Source organism: Vigna umbellata, chromosome 3 (assembly GCF_029865625.1).
Source record: "Vigna umbellata cultivar VRB3 chromosome 3, Vumbellata_1.0, whole genome shotgun sequence".
Lineage (NCBI taxonomy): Eukaryota > Viridiplantae > Streptophyta > Magnoliopsida > Fabales > Fabaceae > Vigna > Vigna umbellata.
Window position 1 is genome coordinate 26,716,039 of NC_142167.1, and position 18,636 is coordinate 26,734,674.

The 18,636-nt window shown below is 35.1% G+C and overlaps 2 protein-coding genes across 3 annotated transcripts; both read right to left on the reverse strand.

The window, feature by feature from the left end:
- Window positions 1–1,021: 1,021 nt before the first annotated feature.
- Window positions 1,022–5,568, reverse strand: LOC148202135 (uncharacterized). Its single transcript, XM_088109528.1, has 8 exons — window positions 4,776–5,568; window positions 4,000–4,187; window positions 3,052–3,348; window positions 2,652–2,805; window positions 2,379–2,549; window positions 2,035–2,252; window positions 1,417–1,638; window positions 1,022–1,090 (listed from the first exon to the last, which is right to left on the reverse strand). Exons 1-8 carry the CDS (start codon window positions 5,566–5,568, stop codon window positions 1,022–1,024), a joined length of 2,112 nt encoding a protein of 703 aa, XP_087965654.1.
- Window positions 5,569–11,995: 6,427 nt separating this feature from the next.
- On the reverse strand, window positions 11,996–18,108 carry LOC124822382 (Protein kinase superfamily protein). 2 transcript variants are annotated; one of them, XM_088109504.1, is made up of 7 exons: window positions 17,684–18,101; window positions 17,487–17,602; window positions 16,289–16,392; window positions 15,994–16,204; window positions 15,548–15,785; window positions 13,988–14,138; window positions 11,996–12,599 (listed from the first exon to the last, which is right to left on the reverse strand). In XM_088109504.1, the coding sequence occupies exons 2-7, from the start codon at window positions 17,560–17,562 to the stop codon at window positions 12,240–12,242; spliced, it is 1,140 nt and encodes a 379-aa protein (XP_087965630.1). In that variant the 5' UTR covers window positions 17,563–17,602; window positions 17,684–18,101; the 3' UTR covers window positions 11,996–12,239. The 2 variants fall into 2 exon arrangements, with proteins under 2 accessions (XP_087965630.1, XP_087965631.1); XM_088109505.1 differs by having other exon boundaries at window positions 16,057–16,204; window positions 17,487–18,108.
- Between the last annotated feature and the right edge of the window lie 528 nt (window positions 18,109–18,636).

Genomic DNA, 18,636 nt, shown 5'->3' on the forward strand with positions numbered 1-18,636 from the left:
CAGAACCCTTACTCCAGACCTTCCAACAAGATCAATTTCAGCCAACAAACTCATTCAAAACAGATTAAATTCATCACATCACAACATGTACAATTTCACAGTTTCAGTTATAACACCCAATATAATAAAAGTCATAAAATAGTTTCACAAGAGCATACCAGTTCAACATTCATATGCATATATTTTTATAAAATAAATTCATACAAAAATAATTAGCTCCCTTACCATCAAAATAATGTTAATATAAAAATTTAGGGGAAAGAAGAAGTTGAATCTGGCAGAGCCAGTTAGACAACTTCTCATCCTTCCAGAAAGAAGCAATAAAAAAATAGATAAAACAATAAAATTTCTGGGGAAACAAGAAGTTGAATCTGGCAGAGCCGGTTAGACAACTTCTCATCCTTCCAAAAATACAATATAAATAAGAAATAAAAGGTATGGGGAAACAAGAAGTTGAATCTGACAGAGCCGGTTAGACAACTTCTCGTCCTTCCAAAAATAAAGATATAAGAAACAACAAAAGCTTTGGGGAAACAAGAAGTTGAATCTGGCAGAGCCGGTTAGACAACTTCTAATCCATCCAAAAATACAAAATAAACAACTAATAATATACAAATGACATAACATAATCAACATCACATTTTACAACTATCACACTTGGATCTAAACACAAAAGCATGTTCTCATTCAAATTTCAAGGTCATGCAGAAACAAAACACTTCATATTCAAAATTTAAAATCAGACAAAAGCAAAATATTGCATATTCAAGACTCAAGATAATACGAAACGAAATGCTCAAGGTTAGCTCCCCTTACCTGATTCTCCCTCCTTTCTGAATGAAGAGCACTTCTTCAGAAGCTCTCGCTACCTTCTCTACAACTCAGATTCTATTCCTAATATCTCCTTATTTTTGACAAAAGTCTTACTCAATTTCACTCTCCTCCCTTAAAACTTCATTTCTCACTCCTATTTATAGTTGAAGTTAGGGTTTACTGTAGCAGTATTGTAGCTGTACTACAATTACTGTAGCAGTACTGTAGCTGTACTACTATTCACTGTAGCGGTACTGTAGCTTGTACTACATTTTTCCTATAGCAGTACTGTAGCAACACATGATTCATGAGGTATTTTTACTGTAGCACTGTACATATTTTACTGTAGCACTATACGTATTTTACTGTAGCATTTTACTGTAGCATTTATACATAAAATTATTATTATTATTATTATTATTTTATTTCAAAAATATCTAGTATCTTAATTACAACAAGTTTCAAGGGTCTTACAATCTCCCTATCAACAAAAATTTTCGCCCTCGAAAATTAGCTATTTTAACAAAAGAGATATGGATATTCTTTTATCATAAATTCTTCTAATTCCCAAGTCATTTCTTGTGTGTCTTCATTCCAAAGTACCTTTACTGTGCGAATATCCTTTCCTCTTAGCTTCTTCATTTGAACATATAGTATTCTTACCGGTCCAACTTCCATTGTTAAGTTCTCCTTGACCTGAATTTCATCAACTTCCAACACATGGTTTGGATCTGGAATATACCTCCTCAGTTGGGATACATGAAAAACGTTATGCAAATTTGCCAATCGAGGTGGTAATGTTATCTCATAAGCCACTGGCCCAATCTTTTTAAGAATTTGATATGGTTCGACAAATTTTGGTGTCAGTTTCCTCATCTTGATAGCTCTCCCGACTCCTGTAGTAGGTGTTACTCGTAAGAATACATGATCTCCTGTCTCAAATTCTAACGGTCTTCTCCTTTTGTCGGCATATGACTTTTGTCTACTTTGAGTTGCTTTCATCCGATCTTGGATTAATTTTATCTTTTCTATGGTTCGCTGTAATAACTCGGGTCCTACTGTCAGTGCTTCCCCATCTTGAAACCAACATAACAGTGTTCTACATCTTCTTCCATATAAAGCTTCATATGGAGGCATACCAATACTGGAATGATAACTATTTTTGTAAGTAAATTCTACTAATGGTAGTATCTCATTCCAACTTCCGAGATGATCTAATACACAAGTTCTTAGCAAATCCTCCAAAGACTGAATAGTTCTTTCTGTTTGACCATCAGTCTGAGGGTGATAAGCTAAACTCATCCTCAACTGTGTTCCTAGAGCCTTCTGTAGCGTCTGCCAAAACCTTGAAGTAAACCTTGGATCTCTGTCTGACACAATGCTTGTTGGTATGCCATGCAACCTCACTACTTCTCCGATGTATAACTCTGTCAGCTTTTCTAGTGACATACGTTGATTAATGGGCAAAAAGTGAGCGCTCTTGGTTAGTCTATCAACGATAACCCAGATAGAATTGTGACCTTTTGATGATTTTGGTAAATGGGTTACAAAGTCCATCGAGATACTGTCCCACTTCCATTGAGGAATGTCTAACTGTCGTAACATCCGTCCCGGTTTTTGATGCTCCACTTTTGCCTTTTGACACACCAAGCAGGCTGCTACAAACTCGGCCACATCCCTCTTCATACCATTCCACCAAAATGACTCCTTCAAATCATTATACATCTTAGTCATACCTGGATGTATGCTAAGACGACTTTTATGACCTTCATCCAAAATTAAATGTTTCAATTCACTCTTTGCAGGTATACACATTCTGTTCTTAAATCGAAGAATACCATCTTTACTTAGAACGAACTCCTTGGCTTGATCGGTGTCCAACAACCTGATCTTTTGTTGCAACTCTTGATCCATTGACTGCTCAACCTTCACTTGTTCTAAGAAGTCACTAGTGATTGACAAATGACTACACCATATATGATCTGGGGTTAACTGCAACCCCAAGTTCATATCACGTAACTTTTCTAACAGTTCTAATTCCTTCACCATCAGTGTTGTTATCTGAGCTTGTCTCCTACTCAATGCATCTACCACCACATTGGCTTTTCCTGGGTGATATAAAAGCTCGAAGTCATAGTCTTTCATATATTCCATCCATCTTCTTTGTCGCATGTTCAACTCCTTTTGGTCGAACAAGTACTTTAGACTCTTATGGTCACTAAAAACTTGGAAACTTGCCCCATAGAGGTAGTGTCTCCATGTCTTTAATGCAAATACTACTGCTGCAAGTTCTATGTCATGTGTTGGGTAGTTCTTCTCATGCGCCTTCAGCTGCCTAGATGCATAAGCCACAGGTCTCCTTCCTTGCATCAGAACGCACCCCAATCCTTGGTATGACGCATCACAGTACACCTCAAAAGATTTGTTAGAGTCTGGAATGATTAATACTGGTGTTGACGTTAGTCGTTGCTTCATATCTTCAAAACTGGCTTCGCACTTGTCAGTCCACACAAATGGTTGATCTTTGCGAGTTAACTGAGTTAGAGGACCTACAATCTTGGAAAACCCTTCGACAAAACGTCGGTAATAACCGGCTAATCCTACAAAACTTCGTACTTCAGTTACAGTTTTCGGCCGCTCCCACTTTAGCACAGCTTCCACTTTTGCTGGATCCACTGAGATTCCTTGAGCAAAAATCACATGACCCAAAAATTGTACTTTCTCTATCCAGAACTCACACTTTGACAGTTTCCCATACAGTTGATGTTTTCTCAAAATTTCCAACGCCACCCTCAAGTATTTTGCATGCTTTTCCTTATTCTCTGAATAGATAAGAATATCGTCGATAAATACTACCACGAACTTATCTAAACATGACCGAAATATTCTGTTCATGTAGTCCATAAAAATCGCTGGAGCATTCGTCACGCCAAACGGCATTACTACGTACTCAAAGTGTCCGTAGCGAGATCTGAAAGCCGTCTTTTGTACATCTTCCGTCTTGACAAGAATCTGATGGTACCCAGATCTGAGATCAATTTTTGAAAACACCTCTGCTCCTTTCAACTAATCTAATAGATCATCGATTCTTGGCAAATGATATTTGTTCTTTATTGTAACCTTGTTCAATTGTCGATAATCCACGCACAACCTTGAACTTCCATCCTTCTTCTTCACCAGCAATACAGGAGCTCCCCATGGAGACACACTTGAACGGATAAACTTCTTCTCCAACAGATCTTCGATTTGCTTTTTCAACTCTGCTAGTTCGGCAGGAGCCATTCTGTATGGAGCCATAGAAACCGGACCAGCTCCGGGCACTAGATCTATTGTGAAATCGATCTCTCGACTAGGTGGTAAACCTGGTACTTCTTCTGGAAAAACATCAACATATTCTTCTACCATAGGTATTCCGATGATTTGTTCTTCAGTATTCTCTCTTTTCTCCTGAGCTAACACCACATAGCAGGTAGCTCCATCTTTGATATCCTTCGCAACGACTCGAGTTGAGCTTAGTTCTAAATTGTTCAAATTTAGAAACTCTATCTTTTGTTTCCCGCAGTCAATAAGAACGTGATTGGCAGTCAACCAATCCATTCCCAAAATAATGTCTAGATTTTGAAGGGGTAAGCAGATCAAGTTCACTTTGAACTTGCGTCCTGCAATTTGGATCGGGCATCCGACACAGACTGAACTGGTCGCAACTGGCCCCGATGCTGGTGTAGAAACTACTAATTCACACCCTAGATCATGCATCGGTAATCCGAGTCTTTCTAAACATGCTAGGGATATAAAGGAGTGTGTGGCTCCAGAGTCAAACAAAACATATACGCATTCTCCTAACAACATACAGGTGTGTAAGATTAATGTACCTAGCTTAGTAGCCTCTTCTACAGACATTGCGAATACTCTTCCTGTTGCCCGGGGCTTTACTTCAGCAGAATCTTGTTGTTGTGGTTCACCCACTTTCTTTTTCTTTGGACAAACATTAGCAAAGTGTCCCGGATCATTGCAGACGAAACATCTCTTCCCTTCAACTTTTTCCCCAATAAGTTTAGGGCAGTCACGTCTGAAATGTGCTCCTCCACACTCAAAACACTTCACTGTTCCTCGATATGATAATTGTGGTTTTTCATAAGGCTTTTTGTTGAATTTCATTGAAGATTCTCCCTTTGCAAGTCTGGAAACTCTACTTGGATCAAACTCCAACAATTCTATCATTCTGGCTTTCTCTACCAATGCTGGAAATTCTTGTATTTCCAATGGCATAAGTACCTTCTTCAGTTCATGCCTTAGTCCTCCCTCGAATTTTCGACATCTCCATTCTTCTGTGATATTCTGAGTATAAAATCTTGAGAGATAATTAAATTTTACCACGTACTCTTGTACTGATAGCCTTCTTTGTTGTAAGGTCAGAAACTCCGCCTCCCTTGCAAATTTTGCACTGTTTGGAAAATATTTTTCCAAGAACCTTATCTTAAAGTTCTCCCAATTCACAACCTCACCACGAACCGTCATCAATTGTTGCATACTTTCCCACCAATATTCAGCCTCACCCACCAAAAGAAATGATGCATAAGTTAATTTTTGTTCTTCTGAGCAAGTTATTACTCGAAAAATCTTCTCATTCTGCCTTAGCCAAGAGTCGGCCTCATCAGGAGTAGCCTCCCCGTTAAATTTAGTAGGATCATGCCTCAAGAAGTCATTCAAGCTAGAATGATTTTGAGGTACTTGATCAACTTGTTGTTGCTGCATCTTTGTCGAGTTTTAAATGATTTCTTCAAAAAGATAATAATACAATTTAGCATATGACATGAATTTCTTCAAATAGTCATTTTCATCATAAACCATTAATAGTTTTACTAAGAATAATAATTTCACTCCCCATAGTCCCAAAATATTTTCGAAAACCATTGCTCTGATACCACAATGTAACACCCAAATATAATAAAAGGGTATTACTGATAGTAAAGACTAAATTAATTTGATATCTGATATAAACAATCAAACTTTATTTCAATTCTTTTAAAGTACAATTCCAAACTTACAAACTTTAAACATTATAGTCTTCACCACTTAACATAAATTTGAAATTAAACTTATAAGTCTTACACAACATATTTTTCCAATGCAAATTTATTCTTTTTTTTTTTACAAAAATCCCTGAAAGTTTTTCACCGCATCTCTCTCATCATCTCTAAGCTTTTTCAACCGCTTCTGCAACATTATCTGCTCACATATAACATGAGTTATATGATCATAGCACAAACAAATAAGGGTAAGCCAACCATATCATACAATCATTAAACTTACTTATAATATAAATGTTTCAATCATGTATTTCCGCAATTTATAAATACCATTATCCCGATGTCATTAATCCATTTTTTTTACTTCTTCAAAATCCTCTTTCTAATTTTCATAAACCTTACAAGTATACCATGCTCACTCACGAAGCCTTATGGTCAGACCGCTCTCTGCCTGCTTCCTTAAGCCTTACCTGTATACTATGTCTTACTTTCTGTGGCCTTATGGTCAGACCTCTCTCTGCCTGCTTCTATAAAACTTACGAATCATATGTTTATGTCAAAGCCTTATGGTCAGACCACTTTCTGCCTGCTTTCATAAACCTTAGGTGTTACTTCGCTCATATCAAGCTCTCATGGTATAATTCGAACATACTACTCCCAGTAGTAAACATCATTTCATAAGTAATGATTTCTTATATCCACTCCAACATTTCATAAAATCAACAATTCATACCCTCTTATCCACCTAACTCAATCATGTTCATTCTTTAATCATAAATTCACAATAACCCGTTTTGGTGTCAATAAATTAAACATATTACCAGATATCATACTTCATATTATAAACTCATTTTCCCCATAACGAGTATAACTCAACATATTTTCACCAATCAAAGATCATAGATCCGTCAAAATACATCAACATATATTAGGAACTACATATTAAAGTCTGGGCTCAATGTAACGATAAATGAAATATATATGAAGTTTTTACCATGATAACTTTATGCATCTACAATCAACTTGTTTTATTTTATTTTCATCCTAGTAGAGATCTTTCTTTACCCCAATTGGTCACCGGAGAGGACCCAGATGTCTGAACGCATCAAACTCACCTTCGATGCCAGCACATATGACTAGTCACAACTGACTGGACCAGGCCAGGGCTGCTCTATGATCAGGGATGTGCCAACTCAGGTTTTTAAGGTTCCTCTATCCTACCAACAAAGAAGAGCCCTCAATAATTAACAATTGATTTATTTAAATTATCTACCCTGTTCTCTTATGCTCTAAATCTGAAATGCCAAATTTTAATATTTTCACTTCCTCTCACAGCAACTTCAAACAATATCTGTACATCTATTTAATACCCATATACAAGCTATTACAGAACCCTTACTCCAGACCTTCCAACAAGATCAATTTCAGCCAACAAACTCATTCAAAACAGATTAAATTCATCACATCACAACATGTACAATTTCACAGTTTCAGTTATAACACCCAATATAATAAAAGTCATAAAATAGTTTCACAAGAGCATACCAGTTCAACATTCATATGCATATATTTTTATAAAATAAATTCATACAAAAATAATTAGCTCCCTTACCATCAAAATAATGTTAATATAAAAATTTAGGGGAAAGAAGAAGTTGAATCTGGCAGAGCCAGTTAGACAACTTCTCATCCTTCCAGAAAGAAGCAATAAAAAAATAGATAAAACAATAAAATTTCTGGGGAAACAAGAAGTTGAATCTGGCAGAGCCGGTTAGACAACTTCTCATCCTTCCAAAAATACAATATAAATAAGAAATAAAAGGTATGGGGAAACAAGAAGTTGAATCTGACAGAGCCGGTTAGACAACTTCTCGTCCTTCCAAAAATAAAGATATAAGAAACAACAAAAGCTTTGGGGAAACAAGAAGTTGAATCTGGCAGAGCCGGTTAGACAACTTCTAATCCATCCAAAAATACAAAATAAACAACTAATAATATACAAATGACATAACATAATCAACATCACATTTTACAACTATCACACTTGGATCTAAACACAAAAGCATGTTCTCATTCAAATTTCAAGGTCATGCAGAAACAAAACACTTCATATTCAAAATTTAAAATCAGACAAAAGCAAAATATTGCATATTCAAGACTCAAGATAATACGAAACGAAATGCTCAAGGTTAGCTCCCCTTACCTGATTCTCCCTCCTTTCTGAATGAAGAGCACTTCTTCAGAAGCTCTCGCTACCTTCTCTACAACTCAGATTCTATTCCTAATATCTCCTTATTTTTGACAAAAGTCTTACTCAATTTCACTCTCCTCCCTTAAAACTTCATTTCTCACTCCTATTTATAGTTGAAGTTAGGGTTTACTGTAGCAGTATTGTAGCTGTACTACAATTACTGTAGCAGTACTGTAGCTGTACTACTATTCACTGTAGCGGTACTGTAGCTTGTACTACATTTTTCCTATAGCAGTACTGTAGCAACACATGATTCATGAGGTATTTTTACTGTAGCACTGTACATATTTTACTGTAGCACTATACGTATTTTACTGTAGCATTTTACTGTAGCATTTATACATAAAATTATTATTATTATTATTATTATTTTATTTCAAAAATATCTAGTATCTTAATTACAATAAGTTTCAAGGGTCTTAGAATATGTCTCTTAAGCGGGGCCATCTCTCTTTTGCTCATGCTCTGACTTTTGCGCCTTGATGATTCCCTTATCCATTGGGCCCCATACTTTGTTCTTTTGGGACTACATGTTGGGCTTTGTTAACAAGGTGAACTTCTGTCCAAGCGGTCCTTCTTCACGAATTGCCTCAAGTGGCTAGCTTTGGTGAGCTTTTAAATTTTATCTCTCAAGGATAAACACCCTGTTTGGTTGATGTTTCTCTGATAAAGGCAATGCTTCTTCCCGTTGGCATTGGGTGGGGTCAACTTCTTCTTGGGGATGGGCATTAAGTTAACATTGAGTGTCTCTTCTAAAATTTTGGCTTAAAGCACACTTAGCGGGGTGTAATTGCTAAAGCGACGACCATATTCAGTCTTTCTTTACCCTTGGACGATTTCTTGTTCGTCCCCTTCTTTTCTCCTCTTGGCGATTCCGCACGTATCTTCTTGCGGAAGTCCCTCACATCTTCCACTTGCATGTATTAGGTCACTCTCTACCTCAGATTGTTCATGCTCTCAATGTGCTTCATACATAAGTTGTCCGTGAACAACACTGATTATAATGTTGTGATTAGATGATGCATGGCTACATATGAGTTGAGGTTTCGGATTTGCAAAGAGACCTTTATGAACCTCTCTATGAAGGCCCGTATGGACTCTTCTTTCTTCTGCCTAACATTGACCAAAGCGATTGATGTCAAGTGATGTGGTCGGCTTGTTGCGAATTAGACTCTGAAATCTTACTCGGATGGCCGCAAAAAAATTTATGGAGTTAGTTAGCAATATAGAAAACCAGGGTAGGGCTTCCCCTTTAAGAAAGGTAGAGAAAACTCGACACCATATGGCGTCATTTGTAGTATACAACGTCATTTGATTCATGAAGATCTGGATGTGCTTATTCGAGTCTGTAGATCTATCATACTTGTCAAATATTAGCATCCTCCGGTTATTGGGCAAAGGGGTCTATATGATCCTTGTGATGAATAACAACAGAATGAAGGTGCTAACAATTGTGATAGAGTTAGAGTGGTGTTTACTTGCACCGAAATTGTTCGCCTTGACTATTTAGTCTAGTTTCTCCCAAGATTGTTTAGTTGGTCCTAAGAGATGGGGTGAATGGCGCAAGAACTTTACCACCTTTCTTTTGCCGAATGATTTCGTTCTCTATCCACAGTGCTTTTATTTCTTCCTCATATTTCCTCTACATCTCATTCATTTGCCTTTGCATCTCATTCATTTGCCTCTGCATTCTCTTTATCATTTCCATTAGGTCCATCTAGTTTTTAACAATTTCCTCCGGTGCTAAGTTGCTTACCATGTTTCTTGTGGTTATCCTGTGGGATTCAAAAGTTTTCACTTGGCTCCATAGTGGACACCAAAATATTTCGGTGTAAGATCAAATGTCCATTTAAAACAATTTTCACATTGTTTACTCTTCAATTGTCATTTCTTTGCTTGGATAATCTGTTTTCCAACCGACCAGATGTATCCACTAAAGATACTCTAATACATAGATCAATTTAGAATCGACCAGTTAAGCAATTAATATTATAATAAATGCATTGTAAAAGTCTCAACAACAATATTTCAACACATGTTTATAATTTTGTTCATGAAATTTTGATTAAGATTAACTTAATTACGACCCAATTCAGTCTAAACCTAATTACTGACTTAAATTAACTAGATGATTAGATCATTCTAATCGTACTCTATCAATCTCTTGAACGATTGGTCATAACATCTTAATCTATAATTGATACATATACTAAAGAATGTTTTCTAGTATGTTATGTGATGCCATTAAAAATAAAATAGATGAAACACAAAGTATTCAAACCGAATATTTTAATTATCAATTTATGAAAAAAAAAATCACATGGGTGCCGTGCTTATATACCTAACGTAAGGTATAACTCATTTTTAATTTTGACATGTATTTATAACATCCTTATTTTTTTTAGGGTTAAATATGTTTTTAGTCCCTAAACTATTGACCGTTTCTGGTTTTCGTCCCTCTTCCAAACTAAGGTACGATTTGGTCCTCAATCTTTAAAAAACGTTCGTTTTAGTCGAAAAAACGAACGTTTTGAGGACTAAAACGAGGACTAAAAACAAAAATTTGAGGACTAAAACGAACGTTTTTCTAAAGAATGAGGACCAAATCGTACCTTAGTTTGGAAGAGGGAGGAAAACCAGAAACGGCCAATAGTTTAGGGACTAAAAACATATTTAACCCTTTTTTTTATCCTTATTCATGTAAAATATTTTGAATTTGATCCTAATACATATTGTAAAATTTTAATTTGGTCCCTTATATATACGTATATTTAAACTAATCTATAATGATTAAATTAAAATGATAAGAATTGAAGGTATATTAGATGTTGGGATTAAATTAAGAGTATATTAACCTAATTTCGATGGTCAAACCCTAACAAACTAATAATCTGAACTTCACACACTTCTTTTGTTTGTACAGTGTTAGGCACTTCTACTTATGTTGTTTGTTGCATTTAAAAGCCTAGGCCAACCATCCTAGACCTTTGTATCAACATGTATTCACAAATCAACATTATATCAACATCACATCAATGAGACAGATCAACATGTATTCACAACCAGTGTTCAAAATCTGGTGGATGAAACTCAAAATTTTGTGTTCTTCTCATTGCAATCTATCAAATACAACAAACATTTTTTTCTCCTAATAGGGTAATAAATGATAATATCTTACCAAATAGTAAAAAAAAAATTCTTAAATTAAGTAAAAAGAGTTAAATTGAGTGAAACTTGAGATAAATTTATATTATTAGTAATTATTTTATGTATTATTTCAACATGATGTTTTAATTATTTATTATTACTATTGAAATAAACAACACAAATATTTTATTAATATTTACAGTATAATTTATTATATATAAATATTGATACAATCTTTACATTATTTAGATCAACATTTTCTCTTTCTTGATATTTATACTTTCTGCACCTTTCATAAAACAAAACGCACACTTCCACAGTCTTTTCTTCACTTTTCCCCGTCTCGTCCATTTCGTCGCCTAAAATAAACATATCTTCTTGAGAATGAATTAAAAAATTATAAATATGAGAACGTTGGTGTGTGTGGACAAAGAACACAACGCATTCACACATTTATTTAGAAAGGTGACTCAGAACATTTTTGTTTGAACGAAGTTTTTATGAACTTTTATGACAAAAATAAAATGAAATAAAGTTCTTATAAATAAAAATTAATTTATATATAATTAGTTTATAAAAATTCTATCATATAATTAATTTCTCTAAATTTTTTGGTTTTAAATTTTACAATTAAATTTAAATTAAAGAAACAAATTCATATTTTTCTCTTATTTCTAATGAAGAAATCCATCCATACAATTTTTTAAACCCTGTGAAGATACTAAGACGATTGACAAGAAAAACATAGACTATATGAAAAAACCTATATCTTTGAGGATTGACAAGAAACAAGACTATTATCACACTACTAACAGCAGAAAGAAAAAAGAAATAGCAAAGTAAAATAAGTATAAAGCATACACACACGTATACATGCTGATGAAATAAGGCCAATTCTCCCACGATCATATATTTCCTTTGGAAACACATTGATCTTATTCCTAAAACTACAATGCTAAATATTATCACATTCCACTATTATGTAAGTAACACCATCATCATCTTGGAAGCATCTCTGTCACAATATCTGTACCACTGAAGTGAGCTGAAGCTGCTTCATGTGGATTTCCAGTTTTTCTGGGCTTGATTGCCTGAGATGATGTCTCATTCAAAGAACCACCCCTTTTTCCAGTGCTGTGCCATCTGTATATTCCAGGCTCAGTCAAAGCCTTCTCATTAAGATGAACTTCTTTGGAAAGCATTTCCAATACTTGTTTCATGCTTGGTCTATGCTGAGCAGCTGATTGGGTGCAAAATAGAGCCACCACAAGGAACCGATACACCTCACTCTCATCATACTCACTTAGTTCTGAATCAACAAGGTCTAGAAGCCTATTTTCTTCTTTCAGCTTCCAAGCCTGCATTCATGAATGATGAGTCAGGAGAAATCAACATATTTCTGCTCTTTTTTATGATCAATAATAATATAAAGGGATGCATCAGTTTTATTTTATTTTTTGAGTTATGTTCGTCAGGGGAATTTACTGAATGAAATTTAGTCCTATGAAAAGGGAGGTTGACTGAGAAAGATTCTGGAGGAAGTTATTAAGAGAGATCTCATGATAAATAATTTATCTGAAAATCTGATCTTTAAGTGAGCTGAATGGTGTTTCACAATCCATGTAACCAACCTCATTAAGTGGGAAAAGACTTTTGTTGTTTTCATTGTTGTGCATTTTGCTTTTTTGGCTACTCAAGATACTGGCAATGTTTTTCCATGTTTAATATCACACACTGCGAGGAATTCAAGTATACAGTTGAAAATCTCGCATTGGGTAGACATGACTGAGATAAACAACATATAAAGAGAAAGTTTCTCAAATCCATTGCCTTGAAATTTTGGGTTGGAGGTGACGTAAGACCCAACATCATTTCAACTTCACAATAGGCTAGGAAAACAAGATGTGATAGTAAAGCTACTACATTCAACTTCTGATGATTTAGTGTTAGTTCAAGAATCCCCACTTTACTTATCCATTCTAAGCAATGATAAAACAAAATGTAGGAGACGGCTAGGTGTTAGTCGAACAGTATGGATATGAAACAAGGAAAGCTACATACAACTAAGAATTTTATAAATTAAAGGGTAGGAAAATCTCAACCTTGAGGGAAAAATTAGGTTTTCCATAAAGCCTCTCTCTAGGTCCAGTTCACAAACTGTGTAGCATCTCATGGCTGCTCTAAATTGCTATATTTTGCTATTGATAACTATGCTGTTAGGCTGAAATTTCTATCTTGTGTTCTAAATTGTAGGTTAGTAAGTAACCAATGTGTTGAGTGTGTGAGCTGGTATACTTTAATTAGGCAGAAGAGGCCAAAACTCAAAGAATACTTGCTTCTGAGTAGTGAGTAGAGAGAATCTCACCTCTTGTTGGGGGACTGGACGCAAGTTCCAACCTGGCCAAACCAGTATAAAACCAGCTGCACAATCCTTCTCTCTATCTTCTTTATTTTAATTGATATTGCTAAGCGTCTGATTTTCTGGGTTTATCAATTACCTGTCTGCTAAAAGTTTTATCAGCACTAAATTCTTAATCAAGTTTCAGTTTTAAGTCTGTTATACAAGATAACGTTTTGAAGGGCTTGATTAAACCACCTTTTCAAGCATTCTACTAGTATTTATGACTTTATTTATCTTTATGTGCTCCTATATATCTTGAAATTAAAGAAGCCAAGAGAAGATCCTAGCATGCATTGTATCAAATCAATATTAATCATACTCGAGAATTAAAAAAGATATATATACCCATTCCACCAAAACCAAATAGTCCTCATCAAATGCAGCTATGCTACTACTTTTCCCACTGATTACTTCAAGCATGAGAATCCCAAAACTGTAAACGTCTGCCTTCTTTGTAAGTTGTCCCAGAAGTGCATATTCTGGTGCAAGATATCCCCTGCAACAGAAAAGGTAAATTTGGTTTAATATTATGGCCAAGTCTCTTATAAAGAGTTATAAAAAATGTGACTAAACTGATAAAACGAGGGAGATAAAGATACAATATCTTAAGTTTCCATGTTGCAAAGATGCTACTTTAGCCCAATAAACATGAGAAATTACAGACAGTTACTTCTAGTTTTGCACAGAACAGCTTAGTTTTTGGTTTAAACCTCCTTTCCCTGTCCATTCTTTTTGCTATCCTACTGTGTCAAACATAACATCTCAAGCACAGATTCTTATTGCTAAATAAATTATAGAATCACATGAGTTTTTCTGTAATGTTTCTAAAATTTATCTTAATTAATGTTACAATAATAGAGAAATCATCAGTGTATGTAAAGATTATGAAACAACCGAATGCTCAAGTAATTTGAAGCATATTACTATTTTAGCAAGACTGAAGTCTAGAGTGATTTCATGATGTGACAAGGATGACAAACAGAATTGCTTGGTTAATACTTAATAGAATACTGACAGATTGATAAACTAGACGAACATTATTCTAAGCATAAAAATCACACTCAGTAGAAATACAATTGCTGTCCCAGACAAACTCTATTACAGAGAATATTCTATGTTCACAAATTGAAAATAATAATAATACACCTATTTCACACTACACCCTACCACCCACATTTTCAATGGTAAAACTGCTCCTAACTTTCTACCCAAAACTGCCAACAAGACAGTTATTATTAAGCATGTTATGATAATACACAATCCCTAATAACTCTTCTACTCATAACTGCAACCATGACAGTTATTTATCTTCATTGAACTCCACTTTCAGACAATAACAGTCAAAGCCAATGGTGCTCCAAACTCAGTTCCCATTGTTAATCTCGGTTCAATAGTATTCATATTGTCTACAAAGATTCATAAGAAATTATATAAGTTAAGAATGCTGATAACTTTTTCCTTCAAAAATCTGTGTCTGGAGATTAACATTGGAGTTCAAATGACTGCAGACAGGCTGAACTTATGTTAGGTACCTGGGTTTGGAACCTAACAAGAACACACTAAGAAGATAGAAAGAACAATGAAAGAATGAGTTTCTATATTGAAATTGAGAATGATGTACACTGATAGCGCTAATGGAGGCCTAATCCCCCTCTTAGCCCTAACAGAGCCCTAATCCCCCTCTTCTGGCCAAAGTCCAGATTTAGAAAATAATACTCAATGATGCCCCTGACAACATAACAAGGTCTTATTTATACAATTTCTCCACCTTCTATCCTAAACCCATTACCCATTATATCCTCTTACTCTATATCCTAACAACTTACGTACAAGCAATTACTAATATAGGGAAAATCTGGCACCAGTTAGATAAATGGAAACATTAACAGATATATATGTGCTTACACAGTTCCTGCAACTCGAGTACTAACATGGGTGACATTGTCAGGAAAAAGTTTTGCAAGACCAAAGTCCCCAATTTTCGGATTAAAATTCCCATCCAACAATATGTTACTGGCCTTGATATCCCTATGAACAATGTTTGGTTGAGCCTCTTCATGAAGAAAACGTAGACCAGAAGCTGTGCCACGACAAATAGCAGCCCTCTTTGGCCAATCCAGAGCAACATATTTACTTTTTGAACCTGTAAAAATGTTCTCCTTGCATTAGCATAAACCAATTCATATATAAACCCTCGATTAGTTTATTTAAGCAGTATCATACATCATGGAAACTATCAAACCCTTAATTCCTCATAACCAAACCAAACAGGGAAGTCACTAAAAACTTTCAAACTAATCAAACTTATAAAAGAATCATATCCATTATATTTAAATTGTACTAGTATTTACCAAGCAAAGAGCTTGCAAGGCTATTGTTCTCCATAAACTCATAAACCAGTATTCGATTACTACCCTCAATACAGCAGCCAATCAGTTCCACAAGATTTGGATGTCGTATATTTGATATCAAATCAATTTCTGTCATAAATTCATGAGCCCCTTGTTTAGACTCAACAGAAAGAGACTTGATAGCAACCCGAGTACCATCCCTTAAAACTCCCTGCAAATATTAATGACAACCAGCAGGTAAGCATTAGAACAAACAAAAAGAACGAAAATCAAAACTGATAGTCATGACTCTCACCTTGTGGACAACTCCATAACCTCCTCCACCAATTTTGCGCGATGGGTGAAAATCGTTTGTTGCTGATCTCAATGAGTTATAGCTAAACTTTTTAGTTGCAACAGCTGTTGGATCACAAACATAAACTTAGATAAATCACAGGATTTAAAATTTTCAAAAAGACAGTACAAAGAAATCACGAATGCAAATTTGGGAAAGTATGTCCAAGTCAAGGTGTCTCACGTGAAACAGATATATATGCATATTTTGCTTATATGATTTGCAAAAATTTATACTCTTTGAGGGTATTAAAAGAATACAGGTACATTACATAAACAAAAAATAATGTAACCACACGATTGCCAGGAGCTTATGTTAGCATCTTCAGTAGTAGAATTTCAATATTACTTCTAACCATTTTAAGTAAAATACTTCCCATAAAGTTATGACTCGGGGATACTAAAGTGGTTTAAGAGAGATCAATGATAATTCTTCTGGTAGATCTCTTGTTTGACCTGCAATTAATAATTTTCAGCAATAGATAGATCCTGGCGTGTTATAAACATAGAATCTGCAAGTGACCATGTTTGCCATTTTGACTGCAGGGGAGTGAGAACTAAAGAAACTAACTGTATCAATAATTATGCCACCAAATGACATCCTAACACTTAGTTTTTTTTTTTTAATTTAACACTATTTGCATGCGCAATAATAATAATTCAAAACATCATTAACCAGGACTTACGCCTTTTCTTTCTTGAGGAATTAAATAAAACTATCCGGTCAGTACATCAAAATCAATTTTGAAAGCATAAGGTAATTACTACCAACATCCCTCCAATCCTCCACCTAGCCACACAGTTCACACAAGAACCTGTTACAATTTTATATAATGTTGTCTTCGGGTTCTCGATTGTGGAAATTGACAGACAGAAAAAAAGAAAAATCTTTCCACAAAAATGCAGACTCTGCATTAAGAAATCATCCCTTCATTCCCACCAATAAATAGGCAATTGAAACCTTCGTAAGAACACATATGTTGCCCTTTCAGCAGGAAATATATAGAAAGGTGAAAGCGAGAGAAGGATGACCAGCAGGCATGAATAATGACAAGTACAAATTCAGCAACCTATTCAATTTGACACAAACAATTGACCCATGCTGCAATTTGTTATAGGCAATTATTATCACAATTCACAGCTATAATCCTTTTTAGTACCTTGTTCATGTGGCTGGTCCGCAGGATCATCCCTCCTTCCAAAACAATTCAAAGCACCAAAACAATTACAAAACATGGCTATGCCCCAGCTCCAGTCTCCTAGGCTCCCATTAAACCTTCAAACACCGTTTATCCTTCAAATTTATCTCACACACCAACGCCACCAAGTATGAAAACAAAACACTCAAGCCAACTACCTTGGAAAACATTGAAACAAGTTGCAAACTTGAATACAAAGCAGGGGCAAAAGACTTCACAGCATGATTTGAATCACTCTTAGACCCAAAATCCTACCCTGAATTTTCCAACTGATGGGGGCTTAAAAGGGTTGAAAAGCTAAGGTTTTTAGTCTCACAAAGAGAAAGGTAAAGCGTTTATAGTTTATTAGAGGCAGTAGTATTACCGGGTTGGAAGGAACGTGTGAATCCATAAATGCTTAGGAAATGGAAAATGAATGAAGGGTCAAGGAAGCTATCAACGGCAAGGAGCGACAACAAAGATCTAAAGAAGTAGGGGTTAAACTATGAAAGAGACATGTAACTGTCCAATTTTTTTTCCTTGCTTTCTTATTTTTTTTTTTCCTATTGATATATTTCCTTGACAAAATGAACCATAATGGATTATAAAATGACTAAGATTACGAAGACAAGAAATGACTAAGTCAGAATTCAGAGAAAAGAAGAAAATGAGAGAAAGACAAAAAAAAAATCAGAGAGAAAACATAAAGACTGCGTTTCTTACTTTCTTTCATAAAGAGAGACGGTGATGGTTGAAAACTTATGTGATTTGGTAATAAATGTAAAAATAGTTGGTGGGACCATATGGCTAACATCCACCATATGAAACTATGCGTTTTGCATGAAAGCACAGATGACTCGTGTTTCAAAATTTCCCTTCCTTCAATTGTAAAAGTATTTGGGTTGATGTATTTATTAATTTTGGATTTATTCACAAACACTACTTTTATCATGTACATACGTTCCTTCTAGCTATCCTCATTGATCAAAGCACACAACCATTTACAACATAGTTCTAACCCGTGATGAATACCTTACAATTCTTGCTTCTAGCTATCTGAGTCTTTGTTCTCCCTTATCACACTGCAGCTGCAACGAGCCTTCTTGTTCTTCCTCACGTTAACAAGTTCTGT

What these genes read in the sequence shown, in the direction of transcription:
- LOC148202135 (XM_088109528.1), bottom strand. Translation starts at nt 5,568, where the DNA reads ATGCAGCAACAACAAGTTGATCAAGTACCTCAAAATCATTCTAGCTTG. An exon ending in TCCTCAATGGAAGTGGGACA is followed by an intron (nt 2,253 to 2,378) that starts GTATCTCGATGG and finishes GTATGTCACTAG; the next exon opens with AAAAGCTGACAGAGTTATAC. An exon ending in AGGATATTCGCACAGTAAAG is followed by an intron (nt 1,091 to 1,416) that starts GTACTTTGGAAT and finishes GTACTGCTATAG; the next exon opens with GAAAAATGTAGTACAAGCTA.
- LOC124822382 (XM_088109504.1), bottom strand. Translation starts at nt 17,562, where the DNA reads ATGTTTTGTAATTGTTTTGGTGCTTTGAATTGTTTTGGAAGGAGGGAT. An exon ending in GGACCAGCCACATGAACAAG is followed by an intron (nt 16,393 to 17,486) that starts GTACTAAAAAGG and finishes GTGATCCAACAG; the next exon opens with CTGTTGCAACTAAAAAGTTT. An exon ending in GTTATGGAGTTGTCCACAAG is followed by an intron (nt 16,205 to 16,288) that starts GTGAGAGTCATG and finishes TAATATTTGCAG; the next exon opens with GGAGTTTTAAGGGATGGTAC.